The sequence below is a fragment of the Arctopsyche grandis genome, chromosome 8 (genome assembly GCF_051622035.1).
Source record: "Arctopsyche grandis isolate Sample6627 chromosome 8, ASM5162203v2, whole genome shotgun sequence".
Taxonomy (NCBI): domain Eukaryota; kingdom Metazoa; phylum Arthropoda; class Insecta; order Trichoptera; family Hydropsychidae; genus Arctopsyche; species Arctopsyche grandis.
Window position 1 is genome coordinate 26,818,848 of NC_135362.1, and position 23,070 is coordinate 26,841,917.

At 39.8% G+C, this 23,070-nt stretch overlaps 3 protein-coding genes across 5 annotated transcripts; 1 reads left to right on the forward strand and 2 right to left on the reverse strand.

The window, feature by feature from the left end:
• Window positions 1–2: 2 nt before the first annotated feature.
• On the reverse strand, window positions 3–11,424 carry Polr2A (RNA polymerase II subunit RpII215). 2 transcript variants are annotated; one of them, XM_077436056.1, is made up of 7 exons: window positions 11,099–11,424; window positions 6,542–6,811; window positions 6,149–6,467; window positions 2,348–6,067; window positions 2,088–2,270; window positions 1,385–2,003; window positions 9–1,321 (listed from the first exon to the last, which is right to left on the reverse strand). In XM_077436056.1, exons 1-7 carry the CDS (start codon window positions 11,174–11,176, stop codon window positions 862–864), a joined length of 5,649 nt encoding a protein of 1,882 aa, XP_077292182.1. In that variant the 5' UTR covers window positions 11,177–11,424; the 3' UTR covers window positions 9–861. The 2 variants fall into 2 exon arrangements, with proteins under 2 accessions (XP_077292181.1, XP_077292182.1); XM_077436055.1 differs by having other exon boundaries at window positions 3–2,003.
• Window positions 11,425–13,727: 2,303 nt separating this feature from the next.
• On the reverse strand, window positions 13,728–17,200 carry Ccs (Copper chaperone for superoxide dismutase). Its single transcript, XM_077436871.1, has 7 exons — window positions 17,066–17,200; window positions 16,574–16,651; window positions 16,390–16,504; window positions 16,158–16,318; window positions 15,975–16,082; window positions 15,411–15,466; window positions 13,728–14,272 (listed from the first exon to the last, which is right to left on the reverse strand). The coding sequence occupies exons 1-7, from the start codon at window positions 17,078–17,080 to the stop codon at window positions 14,101–14,103; spliced, it is 705 nt and encodes a 234-aa protein (XP_077292997.1). The 5' UTR covers window positions 17,081–17,200; the 3' UTR covers window positions 13,728–14,100.
• Window positions 17,201–18,496: 1,296 nt separating this feature from the next.
• LOC143915357 (uncharacterized) lies at window positions 18,497–22,065 on the forward strand. Of its 2 annotated transcripts, none has more exons than XM_077435969.1 (5): window positions 18,497–18,690; window positions 18,764–19,518; window positions 20,268–20,438; window positions 20,751–20,943; window positions 21,743–22,065. In XM_077435969.1, the coding sequence occupies exons 1-5, from the start codon at window positions 18,544–18,546 to the stop codon at window positions 21,857–21,859; spliced, it is 1,383 nt and encodes a 460-aa protein (XP_077292095.1). In that variant the 5' UTR covers window positions 18,497–18,543; the 3' UTR covers window positions 21,860–22,065. The 2 variants fall into 2 exon arrangements, with proteins under 2 accessions (XP_077292095.1, XP_077292096.1); XM_077435970.1 differs by having other exon boundaries at window positions 18,507–18,675.
• Window positions 22,066–23,070: the final 1,005 nt, after the last annotated feature.

Consider the following 23,070-nt stretch of genomic DNA (forward strand, 5'->3'; position numbering starts at 1 on the left):
ATAAATTTACATATTTTTTATTTATTTATTAATAAAGAAAACAACCCTTAATGTTCAAAAAATATACACACAACTTAAATATAAAAAAATCCAAGTCATTTTGATAAATTGTGTGTTTGGTTCATCGTATAAAATAACTGTACATGGGGTAATACTACGTAATAAAAACAGTCACAAATACTGTTATCTGAACTTCAAATATCATAACGTTGTAAATGGTATTCTCGTGTTTAATCTGACGTGGTATTTGTATATCGGACCCAACCCTCACTTATTTATAGCGTGAGTAATAATCTACAATTTCATTTTTATACACAATATTGCTTGTATCTATTACAAAACTATACAATTTATTAAACAAACACAGAGGATTAGGTCTTTGATGCAAAAATTCATATTGATGTTCATGTAATTTTATTTGCAATTATACATTGTGTAGGTTTACTTATTAATTAAAAAAATGCAAATGCTTATACTTTTATATATAAGTCAATCTCTTTTAGAAGTCCTACAAAAATAATACATAAGATCATTTTCCGACTTTAAGTAAAGTAATTGTAGTGAATATTTATAAAAGAAAAAAAAAAGAAAAAAAATCACCATTGTTTTTGTATAAAAAATGGAAATTAAATATGTATATATATATTTATTTAATCATTAAATAACCTTACATTATTTTCTAAGTGAAAACATTTCATAAATCTTAAAGACGAAAGAAAAACAATTCTAGCACTGATACAAAGTGCGAAGACAAATCCAGCACTGAAATTGAGACAGCATCAGCGCAAAGCAACTGTTGAAATATAAAAATTCACCTACGCTAAAATAAAACATGTACGAATTGAACTACACAGCACTCGTTCAATCGTCGGTCTCGTCATATGGTGGAGAATCAGGTGAATACGTCGGAGAAGTTGGAGAGTATGTAGTCGGACCAGTAGGTGTAGGAGAATAAGCTGGAGAAGATGGCGAATAGCTATGCGAAGCTTGAGTGAAGGTGGGAGAAGTAGGCGAGTATTTCGTCGACGAGGGAGAATACGCGGGAGACGACGAGTAAGTCGGAGATGACGGTGAATAGTTTGGAGACGAGGGCGAAAAGTGCGTGCTCGTAGCATGCTGAGGAGAAGATGGCGAATAACCCGGACTGGAGAGGGAGTACTGCGGACTAGTTGGCGAATACTGAGGGCTGCTGTTAGAGTATGAAGGACTGCCTCCAGCGAACGATGGGGACGTCGGCGAGTAATTGAGAGACGTTGGAGAATAGTTGGGCGACGACGGTGAGAAGAAACTCGGCGAAGCCGGAGAGTACCTAGGTGATGAACTCGTCGAATATGAAGGACTCGACGGTGAGTACGAGATCGACGCAGTTAAATTCGGCGACGACGGTGAATAACTTGGCGAGGTAGGACTGTATGCAGGACTGACGGAGTAAGCTGGTGACGACGGCGAAGTCGGAGAGTAGTTAGGAGATGTCGGCGCGTATGCCGGACTTGTGGGAGAATATCCCGGACTAGTGGGAGAGTAGCTCGGCGATGTGGCCGGGAAGCTAGGAGATGTCGGTGAATACCGAGGAGACGTCGGTGAATACGACGGGCTCGAAGGGCAATACGACGGGGAATACCTCGGCGAAGTAGGAGAATACAACGGCGACGAGGTGGGTGGATAGTGTGGCGACGTTGGCGAGTATCCAGGTGAAGTCGGGGAATATAACGGTGACGCCGGCGACAAGCTGATGGATCCAGGAGAGTACATTGGACTCGTCGGCGTGTATGTGGGTGACGTCGGTGTGAGACTCGGCGATGCCGGTATGAATTGAGGACTGCTTGGCGAGTAGTGGGGTGATGCACCAGCGGGAGATGGAATGAACGGCGACATGGAAGGTCCTGGAGATCCAGGCGAGCCGGGTTGCGGTGAGAATGCACCGTATGCTGGAGAGAGGCCTGACGCGTCCGAAGCACCCGACGGTGAGAATGATGGACCGCCTGGTGTCATGCTGCTGTTATCTACAAGGGAAAAACAAACAAATGTGAGCCACTTTGTATTTTTGTTAATATGTACATAATATGTTTATAAGTAGTAATGCTTACATTGAGACGGTGACCATGCTATGCTGCTGTAAGCTGGTGTTCCTTGTGCGTTCCACGGACTGTGAGGAGTTAGAGACGGCGTTCCAAAGTACATAGACGTTCCTAATCCTGTTCCGACGCCAAGTCCACCCATTTCCATGCCGTTTTTGCATTTTTCAGCATCCAAAAGCAAGTCGAAGCAACCTATGTATATATAAAAAAAAAGTATTCACAACAGTTCAAATATGTATCATATCAAATAAAATTAATAAAAGCCTTACCAGTGCCCATTCTTGGTAGCTGTCCCATGATAATGTTCTCGGACACTCCTCTCATAGGATCGACTTCAGCGTGACTGGCAGCGTCCATGAGTACGTCCACAGTTTCCTCAAAGGAGCATCTCATAAGGGCTCCGGTATCCTGTCTGTTGATACCGTGCCGAGTGATGGCCATCAAGTGACCTTTGGCAGTCATGACGTCGCACAACAACGCGAGATGCCGATAGTTTACGTACAGCCCGTAGAACTGCAACACAGTGTTCATTTCCTTCTCGACAGACTTTCGGACGGCTTCTATTCCGAGCACTTGGAATATTTCGCAAATGTCGTTACTGAACGTCCTCACCGGATCGACGTCACGTTCTGACAGAACCTTCATCATAGACGTACCGTCAGTTTCCAGCAGCCACTCAGCAATGGCTTTAAATTCGCCAGAATCGGTGATCACGATGCGCTTCTTAGCGTCCGTCTGCGGCAAATGCATGTACACCTTGCCGATGGCTTCGATACCTTGCAATGTCATGTCAGAGAGCATGTTGGCTTCGATGCAACGCAAGAACATATCGTCTTCCATTTTATCGACGGTCTCTTCTTCGTTGTCTTGGAATTTATTCTCTTCGCTGTTCATGATACGAATACGCAGAACCAACTTTTCAGCGTTGTCGTCGTTGAAGATGCAATTCAAATCGTCTCCGAATCCGGCGTTGATCTTTTCGGCGATCTGTTCCATAGTCAACTTTTTATCAGTCATTCTCTTCCTGTCTAATTCGATACGCAACAACCACGGTGATATTTTAGTCGGATCGAAGTCAGGCATTTCATAGTAGACGTTGACAAACTCTTGATCTTCAGCGATGACTGTATTCTGTGGATCCGGATCGTAATAGATGGCTGTATTCGCTGTGACTTTGCGTAGTGTAGTGTGTTCGAGTCGACACAGTACGTTTTTGGCCTTCTCGGCATCACGAGCTGCTCCACCGGTCAAGAATACAGTTAGAGACGGAGCTTTCGGCTTTTTAGATATGTTGATGATTTCCTTGAGACGTGGCACACCGAGTGTTACGTTCTTCGAAGACACACCGGCGAAATGGAAAGTATTCAGTGTCATCTGAGTGGCAGGTTCGCCGAGACTCTGAGCGGCTAGAGCTCCGACCATCTCTCCGGGATTGCATTGGGCTTGCTGGAACCGCGTTTCGATCTCACCGATGAGCCATTCGAAGGCTTCGGTCGAAAGACGGAAGTCTTCCGAGACGTATTTCGTGCATAGCGTCGAGCGCACCAAGCATTGGAACAACAGTGTGGCGTTCTCGTTGGCCTGTTTGGAGAGGCGATCGTTTCCGGCCACGATGATGCACTTCTGCAGCAAGTCCCTGACTCCCTGTATGACTTTGATGGGGCTCAAATCGGTCGGCATCCTTTTGTTGATTCTGAAGATCTTCTGCACGTTCCAGATCATCCGCTGTAAATTGCACGGCAGTACGACTTTAGACTCGCCACCGGGGAAGATCTGCCGGAGCGCCTCTCGATCTTTGCACAGCTGGTCCCATTCACTCTCCAAATCGGCTATGACGTAACCGGACTCAGTCAGCTCTTTGATAATGTGCTCATTGAATATTCTACGCAAGTATCGTTCATTCGACGGATCGAACTTGAACTTCTTCTCAAAAGCCTTATTAGACAATTTGATAGTGGGTAGATTCTGAAACTCGACAGTTTCCCCACATAAGCCGTCTTCTCCGTACCGAAGCTGAATCAACTGCCCTACAGAATTACGAACAGTTCCATCGTAATGTACCATTACAGACTCCATAGCCTTGATGAGACGACGCTGAATATACCCAGTTTCGGCAGTCTTTACAGCAGTATCAATGAGACCTTCACGACCTCCCATAGCGTGGAAGTAAAATTCGGAGGGCGTCAAACCGGCAAGGTAAGAATTTTCTACGAAACCTCTCGATTCGGGACCGTAATCGTCTTTGATGAAATGTGGTAATGTTCTCTTCCTGAAGCCGAACGGAATACGTTTACCTTCAACGTTCTGCTGACCTACACAAGCAATAACCTGAGAGATGTTAATATTGGACCCCTTGGAGCCGGACACGACCATAGCCTTTAAATTATTATATTCAGTCAAAGACTTCTTGGCCGAGCCGCCGGTTTTATCTCTGGCGTCGTTGAGGATACGATTTACTTGATTTTCGAAAGTTTGACGCAACGTATTACCGGGAGTTGGCTCCAATTCCATATTGTGAGCCTTTTGAATGACCTCTATTACATCCTCTTTGGCTTTCTTAATGGCCTTTTGAATTTCCAAATACGTCTGAGGATCGGCGATAGTGTCACCGATACCGATGGAGTGACCCTCCAGCAGGAGCCAAGTGTTGACGACGGTCTGAATGTTTCCGTAGAACCTACCGGCCGTCTCGTGTCCCAATTCCAACATGCAAATATGAAGAAGCGAACCGGCCGAAGTACCCAGTGTCTTTTTGCATAAAATTCCCATTATAAGTTCGCCGTGTTCTACCATTACTTTGGTATCACCTGGCGAGATCCATTTATAAGGTCCATCGTCTTCTTCGTCAGGGTGAGTGGAATGCGTACGGATCATGTTAACGTTGCCGGGAATGATCAGCGTGAATACTTGTTTGCCGGTCCACAACGGTTTCGGTTTGAGAATGCAGGGTTTGGGCATTTTACCCCCCCAAGTCGGCAAGAACATAAGTATGTTCATCATTTGCTCTTTCTCGATGAAGACATCCCTCTTTGTCATCTTACGCACGGCTGTCAGCGTGTCTTGCACAATACCCATGACGGGTTTGTTCGCCTGAGGCGTGATGATTTGACGTGGGGTGATGTGAATGTTTTCGACTTCGGCCCTCGTCTCCATGGATTGGGGCACGTGCAAGTTCATTTCGTCGCCGTCGAAATCGGCATTGTACGGAGATGTGCAGCTGAGGTTCATGCGGAACGTGGACCACGGCAAAACTTTCACCCTGTGTCCCATCATACTCATCTTGTGCAAAGTCGGTTGACGATTGAAAATAACGAGATCATCGTCCCTCAAATGCCTCTCCACTTTGTATCCACACTGTAAATGCAAATCGGACGGCTTCGGATGAAACCTCAAATCGATACGTTCGCCGTTGTCACGGACGATGTATTTAGCGCCTGGGTATTGAGAGTTACCACGCCGCACTAGTTTCTGCATTCGTTCTATGTTGAACGGTGTGACCAGTTCTGGGAAAGTAAGATTCTGGGCAATCGATCTTGGTACTCCGACTTGATCGATACGTAAGTTGGGATCGGGGGTGATTACCGTACGGGCGGAAAAGTCCACTCGTTTGCCCATGAGGTTACCTCGGATGCGACCTTCCTTGCCTTTGAGGCGAGCTTTGACCGCTTTTAAGGGTTTGCCTGATTTTTGAACGGCCCTCGGCATGCCGGGCATATCGTTATCGACGAAGGTTGCCACGTGGAATTGCAACATTTTGATGTTTTCTTGTATTACATGGGCGGCAGCACCCGCTTGTTCGTTTCTGAGCAGTTCATTGTTTGTTTTTATAATATCTGAAAGTTTGTGAGTCAAATCGTCTTGATTTTTGGCAGCACCAAACATGACGACAGCCGGACGCACCGACAGAGGAGGAACCGGCATCACAGTGATGATCATCCAATCAGGTCTAGCGAATTTGGGATCCATACCCAAAATGAAACACTCTTCATCTAAAAAAAAAGAAAAAAAACAATGTAATTTCATAAACATTAGAAGTTAGAACAATGTGATTTGTTAGGAAGAAATAATACCTGTAATGTGTTTCAATATTTCCCACACTCGCTCGGCACTGATGACTATCTTTTTCTCTTGCGAGTCTTCATTTACATGTTTCCACTCGGCGGTCAAATCGAGTCCGGCTCTTCTGATGCTCGGCTGGTAATGACCACAACCGCCGTGACCTGCAGCACCCTTCTTAGCACCTTCTTCGGTACCGTCTCCACCGCCCAAATCCATATCTTCACCACCCTCGCAAATTTGCTTACCTTTACACAAATCGTACACGTACGCCAAACGCTTACGCGGCTGACCCTTTGACTTCATCACGACTTCTTTGATTTTCGGATTCGTCTGAAACATGGCAACGTTCGATTTGAGTACAATTTCACTCTCAAATATGAAAACGACGGTCGAGTGATGCATACCGGGCTGACTAAGAGCTTCGAGCAGTAGAAGCAAACGCATCGGAGCGTTTTTATCGTTTTCGTGATGAAGCCGATGTGGAACACTGGCTTGGCGAGATCGATGTGACCAAAGTGACCCGGACACTCGGTCATGTTTCCGGCACATGTCTGGCAGCGAGAATTACGGTCTATGACGCCTTGTCGAGGATCCATCAAGCCTCCGAGCTTCGGCCTGCCGCCTTCCATGGTTTCAGGAAAGCGGATCCCTCCATCGGTGACTGACATGCGGCGCTGAAAAATTGTACAAAACGTTTTCTAAATAACAGTATTTTTATTCGTGTCACAGAAAGGAAATGATAGTGAAAGCACTTTGGATTGAGTGTTATTAAAACTTAATTTACTAAGCAATATTTAAATGTGATTTAAACAATACGATTATTCATCCAGTTTTTAATCTTTTATTTACATATATACTAAGTATTAATAGATGTAGTATTTTAATTTAAAGAAAATTCGACTTCAAAATTTTTATCGATGTGTACTCGGTATTAATCACCGATCACGTGTTTTTTGTGTATTTTGAAGATAATTTGAACATTATTAATCCTATCACACTGAAACTTTGTATTTTATTTAACGAAAAGCTAATCGTCATTTTTTAAACTCGAATCCGTACAAAAGTTTCTCTTCTTTTTTTTTAAAAAAGGCACGTTATGTTAGGTTAGTTTTGGATTTCCATTTTTTTAATGACATGATAGTCGATTCAATAATGCCAAAATTTGTATTTTACAATTCTCATAAGTGCAAGTTCAATCTAAAGCTCTGAAGTCAGAGAATAAAATTCATAATCGTCAGCTTTTTCGAACAGATTGACTTCATCTGTGTGTTTCAAGTCATTTGAGTAACCTCAACAATCTTGTACCTATCAATAATGTAAAAAGAAGCCTTTCTGTGTTATAATGTGCCCCAATTAGTTCTAAAGGAAATTTCTCTTTCTTGCATCATTAATTTATACAACTGAAGGCTGAGATCTCACAGAATTGAAGCTATAATAATAATAAGAGTGCTGTTGATGATTCGTCTGAAGACTGACTCTTTGGACTAAAATACTTTTTGCCCGCCAGTCAGAGAAGAAAAAGAAACGGTATCTAAACAAAGACAAAAAATCATTACAAGTTGACTGTGGATATAAAATACATTCGCTCATCCGAGCCGAAAAAGAGTACGATTTTGAACAAGTCTGGTATATAGCCATCGTCACTTACCCAACAAACGACATGTGATTTAATTCGTACTACTGTTTAGGACTCGAATCCGGATGATTCGAATGAGTGAATTTTCTTATAGATTGTCAATCAAATATTTTAATTTTTTAAAATTGGAATCTGCATGAAGTAAATTACTCTGTAATGATTGAGAAAGTGCAAAAAGCACTTCTTCATTTCCTATATAGGAAAGATTATGTTTATTACCCATATCTCCACCCTACTCCTTTCTTTTTGGGTATGCTTGTGCATAATTCCCATGAAATTGAAAGAAACTTCTCATTAAATCGTTTTACCCGTCGTTGCTGGAACAGTTGGTATTTTATGTCCCTAGTAACTATGTATGTGCGTGGTAGACATCATCATTTGATAGTCCTACCTCCTGTTCGCACAGTTCACTATCGAATAACTCTTATTCCAAGAGCTACCCGACTTATCAATGAAATCGCTGCTGCCGAGCCTGCGTGCGATATTTTCCACCTCAGTGAGTGTAGATTATTTTAACCTATCTGTCTGATCCTTATTTTCATAATTAAATGCGATGTATGAGTGGAATTTTGATCTCTCTTCCATTTGTTTGTATTTGCGGCAGTTTATATATATATATATATATATATATATATATATATATATATATATATATATATCATCATCATCATCATTTACAGCCATTCGCCATCCACTGCTGGATGAAGGCCTCTCCAACACGCTTCCACTCGTCTCTGTTTTGCGCAACACTCATCCATCTCATTCCGCACATTTTCCTAATTTCGTTCACCCATCTTCCTTGCGGTCTTCCTTTTACTCTTTTGCCTTCTCTCGGGTACCATTCAAGCACTTCTTTTGTCCACCTTTCGTCCATCCTCCTAGCTACGTGACCCGCCCATTGCCATTTCAATCTCTTCACTCTATCCACTATGTCCACTACCCTTGTCATATTTCTCACCCACGTGTTCCGCTTCCTGTCTTTCCTCGTTATGCCAAGCATACAGCGTTCCATACTTCTTTGAGTGCATTGGATTTTATTTTGCATCTTGGCGTTCAGTGTCCAAGTTTCACATCCATACGTCATCACTGGCAAAACGCATTGATCAAAGATCCTTTTCTTCAGGCAGAGTGGCATTTTTGATTTAAAAACAGCATTCATCCGTCCAAATGCACTCCACCCTAATTTCATACGTCTCTTTATCTCTTCATTTTTACTACCAGACATGTCAATTATTTGACCTAAATATAAATAATTATTTACTACTTCTACTGGTTTATCATCTAAGGGGATGCTATCAGGCATGCAATAACTATTGAACATTAGTTTAGTCTTATCTACGTTAATTTTTAATCCTACTTTTCTACTTTCCCTGTCCAGCTGTGTTAGTCTGATAAGTAGGTCAGCTGAATCACGAGCTACTAAAACTATATCGTCTGCGAACCGAAGGTGACTCAAAAAGCGACCATTGATGCTTACTCCGGCTGTATCCCAATCCAATTTCCTGAAAACTCCCTCAAGCACCGCATTGAATAACTTGGGCGAGATTGTATCTCCTTGTCTTACTCCTTTTCCTATGCTAAATCTATCTGTACCTGAAAAAATTTTAACTGAAGCTGTGGCATTCTTATATATTGTAGCTAACAGTCCCACATAGGGTTCCGGCACTCCCTGTGTTTTTAGAGCGTTAAGTACTGCATTATGACTAACTGTATCGAAGGCTTTCTCATAATCGACGAAACCTAGGCACAGTGGCCGTTGATATTCGTTGGCGCGCTCGATTAGTTCGCCAACTACTTGGAGGTGGTCCATTGTGCTGAAATTTGCCCTAAACCCTGCCTGCTCTATAGGTTGGTTCTCGTCGAGGATATTCTTCAGCCTTTCTGTAATAACCTTCGTGAAGAGCTTGTAGACCGCTGAAAGTAGACTAATGGGTCGGTAGTTCTTGATATCGCTTTTGTCGCCTTTTTTGTGTATTAAAATGATAGTTGCGTTATTCCATCCTTCTGGTATAGCTTGGTTCTGGATGCATTTGCTGAAAAGCCTAGCTAAGATATTAATTAGGGGGGGGCCGCCACATTTTAGTAAGTCGATGGGAATATTATCTTCCCCTGGGGTTTTACCATTCTTTGCAGTTTTTAGCGCGGCCTCTACTTCGCTAGGCAATACTGCAGGAACCCTTTGGCCGTGTGTCGATTCCAGAATGGGGAATTGGCCGTTGTCGTTCTCGTATAGTTTTGCATAGAACGTGTAAACTCTGTCTATGATATATATATATATATATATATATATATATATATATATATATATCGGTGCAGGTGCAAGACATTCCCTACTTTGTATTTAATTATTTGATAGTTTTACTTTACCTGCTATCATTATAATGCTATTGTTTGTTTTTGGATTATGTATAAATGTTTTTATTTTCTTCCAATTTAAATGCAGCTATCTGTCCTCCTCGGGACATTCGGCGCATTTCTTATTTCCTTTCATATTCCCTAGCTTGTGGGTGAAATGCCCATTGGCAATTCACTCTCTGTTACTGGTCCAAAGGATCATTTCTCTTGAGTCTTTTTATTGGCTTGTTATCTAATCAACTCCCTGGCCAGACTGTTGGGGTGGTTCCCAAGCCTTTCTTTATATTTTGAGACCGCAGAGCTTGACTCTTCAATGACCGTTGCCATCCTCGTTGTGGATTATGTCGTTCGGGACAAACCAGGGGGCGTCCAGTATAATTCTCAGGATTTAGTTCTGGAACCTTTGGATTATTTCGACGTTCGTTTTGTTCGCTGATCCCCATAGCTGTATCCCGTACATCCATATTGGTTTGAGGATGGCCTTATAAAATCAAGATTTTGTTCTCCGTGTTCAGTTTTGAGCTACTTCCAATTAGCCGGTAGTGTTTCGGGAACTTGCAAGTTTAGTTGCTTCCTCCAAGTGAACCTGCGGTCCAGGTACACGTCCAGGTATCTGGCCTCCTCTGCCTGTGGGATCACTGTGTTGTTCAACTTTATTGGAGGACAAGTCTTCCTCCTCATTGTGAAGGTTACATGGACAGACTTTTGTTCAAATGTATTTTTTGGACCATTGTGGTGCATTAGGTATTTCTGTAATGCCACAATGGTCCAAACTTAAACAAATAAAATATGATACGTTGCTGAAAGTGAAACATGAATCGATCAAACCGAATGGTGTAGAAATGAAAGCGGGTTTTGGTTGAAATGAAAGAACGTGTTGCAACACGAGCGCCATATTGCGCGAAGGTCGTGGTGGTGGTGGTGGTGGTGGCTGGGGAAGGGGGTAGAGGTGGGGGTGAGGTGTGCTTACGATCTCGTCGGGAGCCAAGATGCCGAACTGCACTCGCTTGACTTGGCGCAGAGGCGCCTTCGAGTCGTTGGTCGCCATTGCTGGGGCGGGGGCGGGGGCGGGGGATGGGGGCGCGGGCGCAGCTGCGGGGGCAGGTGTGGGTGCGGCGGGGCGGGGCGGGGGCGACCCCACTGGCCGGTGGCCGTTCGCCGACTGCTAATCCACTCGTCCGCTCGTCCGTGGATCCGCGGCTACACTTGACAGGTGGTCGCACAGTTCTGGCGAAATGGCGGCCGCGACTCACGACACGCAGAAGCCCCGTGCCCGCGGCCGAGGCGGACTGACGCGCGATTTGGTCCAAATCTCTCTTCTCGCACGTCCCTCTTCGTGCTGCCTTTTCGCCACCAGCAAACACGAGCCCAAAAAGAATTATAGTTTTGGGTCTTCGTGAGGAAGGGGGAAGAATTCCGACATTGAATATTCCTCTTTTCCAACATATTAAGTCTAAGCCCACTTTAAAGGTCAAGGAATTTAACCCTTAAAGCCCTCAATATGAGGCCACCCCCCCCCCCCCCCAACGAATACAGTCTAGGAGACTCTTTCGTCGGAGAACGAGACGGTTGTTCATGAATATCGCACAAGAACGACCGCACATCACTGTTCTAATAAAAAAACCACACTGTACATAACCAAGTACAAAATAAACAACAACGCATGAATACATAAAGCCCGCATGCGTTAGGAGACAATACCTGAAATGTGCCGTGCGAATGCACGCACACCTCAAACATACATGTATGTATGTTTATACGTGCATAAACACGCACACACACACACACACACATTCACAGAATAAAAAATAATAAAAATAATAATACTAAATAAATAAAAATGAACTCATAAATGCTTATGCAATCAAGTGGACTTTCATTCCGCGAACATTCCGCGAACTTTTCGAAGGCTCTAAACGATGCTTTAACATATTAAGTTATGGAGGATGAACGAATGAGACGACTGGCATGTTAATGCACGTGTTTATTATATGTCAGCTGAAGACAGAGTGAGTAGCGGCTCTCCGAACCCAGCCGGGTTGGTCCCCACTCGCAGGAAGGCAACCAAACTCGACCATGTCGTATAAGCGAGCCGCCACAAAGTAATTACGAAAACGTAAACATCATGCTGTTACTTGCAGAAAGAGGATGGATGTGTAGCACGCGGGACAGGTGTGTTGACTGTATCCCGGGCTAAAGGCGCTCTTCCACCGAATACGTTGACGCCATTGATGTATAATACACTAGATCCACCCTCACGTCTTATACTGGTCTCCCTTTTGGCGCATGCAAAATACATGAAGCATGCACAGTTTCTCTTAGAAGGTAGGTAGGTACCGCTGCGTCGTAGGGAAAAAACCCAACTTCCCCGCTAGTTAAACCCCCCGCACCCCTCAGTTAGTGAAGACAAGATCTCCGACCAAAATCACACGCCAGGGCCCATCTATGTATATTATACATCAATGGTTGACGCAGACGTATCGTTTTTGCCCATACGAATGCACATACGTCGCATTGACGTATGTTCTGTCGCGGTCGTCAGTTGCGATACGTCTGCGTCAACGTATTCGGTGGAATGACGGCTTAAGTCAGGCCGCACAACGAAACAGCACGCTACAAATATTTCAGGATGCATTTTTTGAACACATATATTTGAATGGTAGCACGCACACCGGGCAAAACATTTGCTGCACGGCGTAGTATGAAAAGTAAATTCTTCCTTTGACAATTGTAGCGTGCACGTTGCGTGCTGTTTTGGTGTGCGGCCTGACTAAAAGTCTGACCGCACTAAGCGTCTGCAACACGAACGGCAGCGTGCGGCAATATTAGGTAAACCGCACTTGAACGACACCGATGCGTCACTCTGCAGTAAATTATGTCAATCATTCGTTCGATACCCTGGAGCGAGATGGACGCAACAGACGCAATCTTAGTATCGCTGATATGCGAAGAAGAAGAACAGCCCAGAAAACCCAAAAGATTATGGCTGCATGATATTTCTAAGTCACGATATGAAGAAGGAGAGTACCATAAACTTTTGCCACGGTTTAAGGAAGCTCCGACCAGATTTAAATACTCGCCGACGCTTAAAGGCGTGATAACACAGCGAGGGATGCCTTATGCTGTACGCGGGATATATTTTTTAATAGTTTTAAACATACAAAAAAACACGCGTATACGGCGTCAAATACGCGGTATCGTGTGGTATATACATCGGACCGTCTATTCATTGAAGCGGTCTCGTTGAAATTCTATAGAATTGTTTATACTAACTTGACGGTGATATATGCCAATTCGACCCTTCGGACGAAGCTTGACAGTGATCGATAACGGTGTATCCCATATTTGACATGTTCTGCTATATATTTTTGCAAATTTTGTAGTTATATGATGGAGACCGACAAACGACCGTACATAGTAGTTGGCCACTTGGATTTAGTTAAGAATAATTTTATTGGACATCGCTTGTATCCAAAAAATGATACTCTTGTTTGACCGCCATGTGTAGACTGGCCAGAAGGTGTGTTATAATTTATTAAATAAATTTAACTGTCGTTTATTGTAATTAAATGGATTGGACTGTATAAAAAACAACACAATATAAATACATAATATGTATTTTTTCAAAAGTAGTTTTATTTAAACAGAAAAATACATTTCAAAATCAGCACATTATAGGTAATATTGGATAAATTTGAGATTGCTGTATGAATAGGTATATCAATATCATACATTAAAACTGCAATGTTTAATACAAATGACTGATAAAATGATTAGAGTGAGGCATTATGATTTAACTATATTCCCTTCACCTTTTGAATTCGTATCAAAATACATTTAAAAATGTTGACATATAAAATTAAATAACATATGTACATTTAAAAACGTAAAATCAAATAAAGAATGCACAATCTTTAAATGCTTCATAGGCACGAAAAACTACTATCCCAATAAAAAACCTAAAATTATTTCTCATCGCATCTTTTTGTTTGTTTGTTGGGAGGAATTGTTTTGGAATTGCTGTCGGGCTAAACCAGCAGCCGGCAGATAGTGCTCATCCCATAAAGTTACACCGTCACAAGCGCAAATCTTTTTATTGTTCTGAAAAAGTCCCGCAGAACGAGCTATCACGCCGCAAGCATACCTGAAACAATAAAATGTAATACATTAACTGAATGCCTAAGATAGTATACTAAACTAAGCGAATAAATTCAAAATTGTGGATTTGCATAGTAGATAAACAAACATTCAGCTTTGTATAAGACAGAAGATCCCAACCATTTCTGCTCCATTACCCATTTCACCATTATTCGAATGGTAAACGGATTATTCCGCAAAAAGCGATCTCGCGCACGTCACTAAAATCTCGACCAGAGAACATCGCTTTTAGCGGAATAATCACCGAACCATTCAGAATATAATCTCCCCCTTTTTTTCTTCAATCCATTTCTCAACACAATTTATATCATTTTGGGAGCATAGGGTTGATCAAAGTATTCCCAATTGTATATGGTTTTTTCTGTTTTGCTATCTCTAGTGCTACAACATAATAATCTTCAATAATATTTTCGTTTTTTCCTTGAAAATGCCCTGTTGAAATTTTTTGAGTACTTCCATGGCGTTCAAAAAAGCTTTTTTTTATTTTTTTTTGTGTTGTACATGAACATTCAGTAAATGTTGTTTCAACTTATCTGGTTTTATATAATCATTTGACAATACTTTGATACAAATAATACATCGAGGTCTTTCTTCTCCAATTGGGCATACTACACTATCAATATTATTGACAGTTTCATGTATCAAGATACGTATTGATCCCTATTGATAGTGTAATAGCTTAGTATCGTGATAATCAGTAGTATATCCAGGCTAATTTGAAATTCACGAAAATAGAATCACGATTGGTATGAACTGTGTAGCATGTCCTTTGGCGCCGTCCCATATTGCAACCTGTGGTTGCTATTTAGGAACTGGATATGGAAATATCGATAGTAGATATCGTGTGTGTGGACGACGCCATTGATAATATGTTGTGGCTTTTGGCCCAAGTACATCAATTATTATGCTGTGATTTTCTTCAATTTCAATTTATTTAATGCATTAGTGAAGTGAAAATGTATTTGAGAAAGTATGAAAGCTTGTAATATAAACTTTTATGGGGAAAAAATAAGAATTCAGTAATCCACCCCCCGGAATTCAAAAAATCTCCCCCTGGGAGGAATTCCCACCATTTGAGAGCCCCTGGTATAATAGAATGTGATAATATAAAATAAATAAAAAACCTTTTCTCATCTTCTGGGGTAGCTATGGCAATCGAACGACCCACTATTGCATCCACCTAATAAAACAAAAAATATAAATAAGAGTATTACAAAACATTTTTTTAAATAAATTTAGATAAATCATCAGTATGGCTTGGTAGTTGGGTTTATGTTTAGCACCGAGAGATTACTGAGTTCGATCCCGTGCTAATCTTTAATACTGCTGGTAAGACTTGGATATTTGTGACCCCAAGTCAGAGTTTGCCAATTTGTCTGATTTTCATTGTTCAAACGGTTCCTCAAAATTGGCAAAAATCATCCCACCTGCTGTCACAAATATCTGAATTTGATTTATATACAAAATGTAAAAATTTATGTACAAGTCTAAATCCATAGATGTCTCAACAGATTAATTAATTAATTGTTGATTTCGTGTTCTTCAGCCTCTCAAAAAATACAGTTATTTATGTAATAAAAATAGTACAATGTTTGTAATTAATTGTTTAGGAAGGCGCATTGGGGTCTACCTGTCAGGCCTTCCTGGTATATATCTATGTAAAAAAAATAATAAAATAATGTAATCACCTGTAGATCAGGAATGTAAAATTTGAAACTAGACCGGCCATTCGATTCAGTTTTGATTTGGCCTAACTTTCCATTGGGTTGGTAAATAGGTCCTAAAGATTTGCATCCCTACGTTAAATAAATAATTAGTACAAATAATGTGAAAACAATAACATGTACATATTATGTGAAAAATAATAATACTTCTGATACATCCCCAGCGACGTGTATTTGCAGACTGTGTTCTCCGGGAGGTAAACCATCCAACGTTCCATCAATCAGGCTGCCTTTATCTCTCGAAGTACCCAATCTTATAACACCGCGTACTCCACTACCTTCCATGATAGCGACGGCTGCATTGCTATCTGCCAATTTCAATACAAATTAACTATATGCATTTTTATGTTCATGCATATGATTATTGTGCTATTTTTACCTCCGAATCCCCAGAGTATAGCAGTTCCACCGGTTTCGCGTTTAAGCAATTCGGAGGCTGCATCACAAGATAGAGATGATTCTAATACGACTGATTCTTTTCCAACAATTTCGACCTATGATAAAAATATATCAGTTTCATGCGTACCCAAAAATGTTAGTGAAATACCATAGAAAATACTCACTCGGGATACAGCTGGTTCTTTTAAGAGTTTACTTTTTAAGTCATCTTTATTTAAAATGTTTTCAACCATAAACTCCATCTATAAACAAAACGAGGAACAATTGAATAAAAATAAACAAACAGCATATATTATTGATTTTGTTAATATTTTTCGTATAATATAAAAACAAACTTAAAATTTAGTAATAGCAAATCACAAAAGTAACTACATTACAAAAGTATTTTACTGTCGTTTAGTATCATTAAATTTTCCAAGTTTAATTTTATATTGTGCAAGAAAGATTCTAGATGTTTTGTATATTAAAAAAAAATTACATTTTTGATCAAAAAATATTGTTTTTATAACATACAGTATTTTCTGAACATTAAACGAATCGCTGACGCTTAGGAATAATAATGAAATGTACATGAATATACAAAATGGAAATGCGCAATAAATATAAGCATGAAAAATGGGTAAAGTATTTAAATGATAATTAAAATATGTATAAACCTTAGAAGAAGCCATCGTGAATGTATTTTATAAGAATATCAACAAAACAAAACTTATAAGCTATCCAAATTGTGACAGCTGTCAAAATCATTCCGGATAAAACATAGCGCTTATAATTATGGCCATATATTATATGAAAGAAACATTTGGAATTTTCAAATAGGGAAGGCGTTACAGTAGTTGACCACTGTACAGTTATTAGCCAGTTATACTTAAAGTATACCTATAGCATTAACTGTAGTTGTTGGCTAATGAGTGGCTTTGGCCGTTTAAATTTAAAATCATGAACCAAGTTTTAATTTTTCTGGTTCGTTGATTACTGGTCACAAAGTCACTAAAATCTCTATAAAGGAATATCTGGCAGCCGAAAAGTTCATCTTTCTAACGAGAACTTGAGTGCCAAATATTGCGTATTCGCGATTTTAATGGCAAAAATTGTCTTTGTGACCACCGCAATGTGACTAATAATCCAATTACCAATGTTTCTTATTACTTATTTAAAAAAAATTGGACATAACAACACGCACGGACATATCAACGTGCGAAGTTCATATGACTAGTCGATAATAATAAAAATCTCGTAAAAAAAGTATTTGCGAGCCGTTTTCTTGCGACCAACTTTCCTGTGCAAAACAATTTTCGTGCGACGAGAGATCCGCGCGAGCGATTTTCGTAGCGGCGGTTATCCTGTCAGCGATTCGCATTTGACAAGTAATCACCGAACCTGTTTATATGTATTTAGGTAGGTGAGTAGTTTTTACCATTTTTTCCAGAAGGTATTTGAAAAAAATTCGACCAGGTGCGGATCGAACACAGGACCGACACATTTATTTTAATTTTTTATTATTTAATAACATAATATGCCAACACCCATGCGATGATATTTCATCGGGTACAACACTGGTATTTTATAATAGTGTAGCGTATGTTAAAAGGAGCTGACGTTATAATTGGTTTCGAGGATTATTTCCAGGCTTAAGTGCAAGTCGGCTTAACAATGAATGCGATAGCGGTACTCGGTTGCATTCCCACGGAGTTCTTAGAACTGACAACGCCAAAGTGTGGGACTGCACATCCGAGTACGTGACTAAATAATGGGGAAGTAACCGGACGTCGAAGATGCCCTTCGCGACCCGTCCTTTATAAGGGAGGTACTTATACCATATCAAGACATTCTGGACGGAGCACTGCCAGTGCGTGTATCTCCTTAATCACCAATAAATGCTGTGACACGACTTTGGCCTTTTACTTGGATCCTCCACCCACCCCTACGCAACAATAATTACATCTGAACATTTTTTTAACTTTCAACATGGATATTTTAATTATATATTAAAATTTGTGCACAATAGAATGCACTCTACTAATAAAAACAGTTTATATTTTTATTTTGCATGTTTTTTATTAGATATATAAACTGTGACATTTGTGCAGTGTTGTTTGAATGCCATTGGTTTGTTTTGACACAAACTGTCAACATGGATTTGGAGTTGTTGTGTCGTGTTTGTTCTATCACTGTGTGCAAAGAACAAATGGAAAATATATTCTGTTCTGAAAAAGAACATTCAAAAGACACAAGTAGCTTGCCTTTAAATATAATGATATTAAATGTGTGTGGAATACAGGTGATCTAATACATTGTTTTACTAATTTGTTTTTCATTTGATTTATATATAATGTTACTGATTTTTTTTGTAGGTTTTACCTAATGATAAATTGCCTCCAAATGTGTGTAAGCAATGTAAAAATGAATTGGTAAATGCTGCAAATATTGCCAAAGTGTGTCGAGAATCGGACCAAAAATTTAGAAGATTAATTTCTCAAATTGTGAGCAGAGATATATCAGATGATAAGTCTTTACACATTTTCAACGGTAAAGCTGAACTTAAAAGTGAAAATAATGCCGATGGAATATTTTCCAGTGATTTGTCGTTAATAGAGAATAAACATAACGGTGAATTGTTTGTTAAAAGTGAAATCAATATTAGTAATGAGGTCCAGTTCGTTTCCAAAAACATTCTCAAATATGAAAAAAACTCGAACGTTTCATTCGATGAAAATTGTGAATCTCCGCCAGGTCGAGATTTAGACTTTTCTTCAGAGGAAGAAGTTGAATTGATCCCAAAAAATAAATCGTTGAAAGTTAAAGAGCTCTTGACGAACGTCGAGCTCAACGTTTGTAAGATTTGTGGAGTCACGTTATGCTCAAAGAGTTCTTTGCGAGCCCATCAGGTGACGCACAGCACCGAACGGCCTTTCAAATGCGACAAATGCGAATTAAAATTTAAACTTAAATCTCACTTGACTGATCATCGTCGTAATATCCACGAAGGTTTAAAGAATCACAGATGTAAAACGTGCAACAAACTGTTTTATGGATCTTCCCAATTGAAAATACATATGATGAAACACACTAAAGAGTACCCACATCTGTGCACTCAATGTGGGAAGAGGTACTTGTATATTTGTATTAACACAATGATGTTATCTAAAGAGTTTCCATAGGTTTTTCAAGAAATTGGATAATGAGAATCCTTAATCATTTGCCCGCGGCAATAAATATAGCGACCAAGACCTGTACTCGGCACCTTTTTCGCGAATTTGGTAATCGAGTTTTCGACTTTCAATACAGATTTTAATATTTACTCAAGTAACCAGATATGTTAATTAACACATAAAGTATTATTTTAAACAATAAAATACATAATATATCTCGTAGTTTTGGCTTAATTGTCAAATAATCATTCTTCATACAATTGAGACGTATCGTCGCCATTGTTCAACAGACGTGACGTCACATAAACGAGGTTTCAATATGGTTCCACAAAAAACTAATTTTGACTGGTATATATGAATTTTAAGCAAATTGAATAGATGGCATTCAACTCTCAGTAATATATTCAACCAATTTTGAACCTTAAAACAGTTGGAATAGGCCCATATAAGGCTCAAAATCCCGTGCAAAGTTCAGAAATTCTATGGAAGACAGCCGCGCTACAGACTTGTCGCGCAAAGCTTCCATAGAAGACGGCCGCGGGCAAACGGTTAAAAGTCTTCACATGCTTGTCCATTGTTCCAGGGTTATTAGAATATATCGAAAAATAATTTGTTCGAAACCTGTTGTTATAAGAAGACACCACTATTTGTATGTAAATTATGCAAAAATTGAATTTTGGAATGATTTTCATTTTCATTGTTATAGATTTGCTCAGCAATGCTATTTGAAAGTACACCAAAAGATTCATTTTGGTGTAAAAGACTTATCTTGCACACATTGCGATTATGTTAGCGGAAATAGAAGTGCTTTGAAGATGCATATTAAAGGAGTGCACGATGTGGATAAAAAACATCAGTGTGCTGATTGTGGATTGAGGTAATTATTAGATTTGGGAGTAGTATGCTTGATATAACATGTTCTATTTTCAGTTCTGGATCCAGATTCTTTTTTCAGTTCCGGATCAAAATTATTTTTTCAGTTCCAGTTCCGGATTTCTGCTTCAGTTGCGGGTCCGGATACCTTTTTCAGTTCCGGTTCCGGAATCCTATTTCAGTTCCGATTCTGATTAATTATTTCAATTCATATTGTAACTTTATTTTAAATCATATATATCAATTAGTTTCCGAAACCACCCGTTGAAGCACTAGTTATATATGTTAGAAACAATGTCTTTTTATCTCTTTTCAGATTTTTGTATCCGTCGGGTTTGGCTGGACATATGACAACGCATACGGGTGTGAAGAGATTCCAATGTTCAATTTGTCAAGCAAAATTTCGCACAAATTCTAGTTTAAAAGAACACAAAAGGATACATTCAGACGAAAAGCCTTACAGTTGTAAATACTGCGATAAATCTTTTCGAATTATAACGCATCGAACGGTAGTTATATTTAATTTTATTTTATTTTACATAGTATGTTTACCAGGAAGGCCTAACAGGTAGACCCAAATGCACCTTCCTAGACAATTAATTACAATGATTGCAGCATTTTTATTACATAAATCGCTGTATTTCGAGAGGCTGATGAACACGAAATCAACAATTAATTAATTAATCTGTTGAGACATCTATGGATTTAGACTTGTACATATTTTTTTACATATTGTACATAAATCAAATTCAGATATTTGTGACAGTGGGAAGGATGATTTTTGCCAAATTGATAGAGAAACCGTTTCGACAATGAAATCAGATGAATTGGCAAACTCTGATAAGAAACGATCGACTTGGAGTCACAAGTATACAAGTCTGACCAGCAGTATTAAAGCTTAGCACGCGATCGAACCCAGTAACCTCTCGATGCTCAACATAATCGCAACCACCGAGCCATACTGCTGGCTAATATGTGTATCATCAGTGAATATCGGGTCTGCTTTATAGTACAGTCGATCATTTGCTCGCAGGTTTAAAAATATAAGATCAATAGCTAACAAGAATTATTTATTTAGGCAGTTCGATCACAAGTAATTATGTCTAACTAGTACTACATAGATAATTACTTTGTGATCAAACTGTCTTACATGTAACTACATAAATAATTACTTGCTAGCAACCGATCTCATGTCTTTAAACCTGCTAGCAAACGATCGACTATACTCTCAAGCAGACCTGTGGAAAATCAATCGATGTTTAATTGTATTTATGTATGTATTTTATAATTATATTTTTTCATTGGCAGGTTCATGAAAGAATTCATACTGGAGAAAAGCCATATTCTTGTGTAGTTTGTGATAAAAAGTTCCAAACGAAAAGTAATCTCAATGCTCATGCGAAAATTCACGATAGAACTCTGTAGTATTTGTAACCGATTGTCGATGTCAGCAAATAACGGCTGAAAACTCTCAATAAGTTCAATTAGCTTCAGAACCTATCGATCTCAAATGGAACTTTTGAACTTGTGACGGAATTGATATAATATTATTTGATATTTCATAATGATCTGTTTAGAATTGTAACAAAATACTTCTAATAAAAATACTAAATTATTGTTAGTTTCTTTTTACTTATTGCGTTTTCTCTGTTACAAATTTATTTGTATAAATTCGAAATTCTAATTACTGTGTTTTTACCATTGATATATAATGTATAGATGCGCCTTAACATGCTAGAAGCGCTACCTGGAAAATGATTTAAAAGTAGCAAAAGAAAAGTGTTTGGTTATACTCCCTTCACGTTTAACTCTTCGAGCCCCTCAAATCCCCCGCCGTATGGCTCGTATTTGATCGACAAATTTCTATGGAAGGGTCTATCCAGGGGCGGTACGTATTTAAAGGCAACCAGGGCATTGCCCCACACACATTTCTCCTAACCAAAAAGGAAAATAAATTTTGTGTGTTGGTGACTCATCAATAGTTAACAAGTATTTTTTTTATCCCGCTCCAGCAGAACCGTTTCGGTTCTGCCGAAGCGGGAACCGAAATTCCCGAGCAGAACCGTTTCGTAATTCAATTCGGGGCAGTCGCTTATCTTTCGTGGTCCCGTGGTCGCCAACTTCAGTTTTCCTGCTACTCTGGCACTTGCGAATGGTACTGTGTGTGGAGTATAGACAGTCATTCAAGGCAAAAAAAAGGATCCGTAGTTCTGAAGGTCGTTTTTGGTAGGCTGTATAGGGCGGGTTATAGGTTTGGACCGTTTCCCGGTTTATGGAAATTCAGTTGAATTTTGAAGAGGATCTTTATTACTCGATTGATACAGGTGTATTTGTATGTATAGCAAAGTATGTAGGGTATTCGCTGGAACGAGCCAGGTCGAGTTCCTGAAGCTCACTGGCATCTGGGGACGATGCACTGGTTTATAAAGGTGTTGCTTGAGCAACGTGTAGAAGATTCCAGAGGGGTCGAGGTCTTCCTTTGTGTTCTATGTTTGATGCGAAGTTGCGTAGCTCCTTGGGATTTCCCGTGTACTCGTGATTGCATATCTGGAGCGAGTCGAATCGCCTTAATGGGTAAGCTGGACGAAGTATTTTGACTTTCGTGTACGAGAACAGGACGTGATGATGTCATTTGT

What these genes read in the sequence shown, in the direction of transcription:
- Polr2A (XM_077436055.1), bottom strand. Translation starts at nt 11,176, where the DNA reads ATGGCGACCAACGACTCGAAGGCGCCTCTGCGCCAAGTCAAGCGAGTG. An exon ending in AATATTGAAACACATTACAG is followed by an intron (nt 6,068 to 6,148) that starts GTATTATTTCTT and finishes CTTTTTTTTTAG; the next exon opens with ATGAAGAGTGTTTCATTTTG. An exon ending in GCTACCAAGAATGGGCACTG is followed by an intron (nt 2,271 to 2,347) that starts GTAAGGCTTTTA and finishes ATATATACATAG; the next exon opens with GTTGCTTCGACTTGCTTTTG.
- Ccs (XM_077436871.1), bottom strand. An exon ending in TCGCTGGGGATGTATCAGAA is followed by an intron (nt 16,083 to 16,157) that starts GTATTATTATTT and finishes TATTTAACGTAG; the next exon opens with GGATGCAAATCTTTAGGACC. An exon ending in TTTACATTCCTGATCTACAG is followed by an intron (nt 15,467 to 15,974) that starts GTGATTACATTA and finishes TTGTTTTATTAG; the next exon opens with GTGGATGCAATAGTGGGTCG.
- LOC143915357 (XM_077435969.1), top strand. Translation starts at nt 18,544, where the DNA reads ATGGATTTGGAGTTGTTGTGTCGTGTTTGTTCTATCACTGTGTGCAAA. An exon ending in TAAATGTGTGTGGAATACAG is followed by an intron (nt 18,691 to 18,763) that starts GTGATCTAATAC and finishes TTTTTTTTGTAG; the next exon opens with GTTTTACCTAATGATAAATT. An exon ending in TGCACTCAATGTGGGAAGAG is followed by an intron (nt 19,519 to 20,267) that starts GTACTTGTATAT and finishes TCATTGTTATAG; the next exon opens with ATTTGCTCAGCAATGCTATT.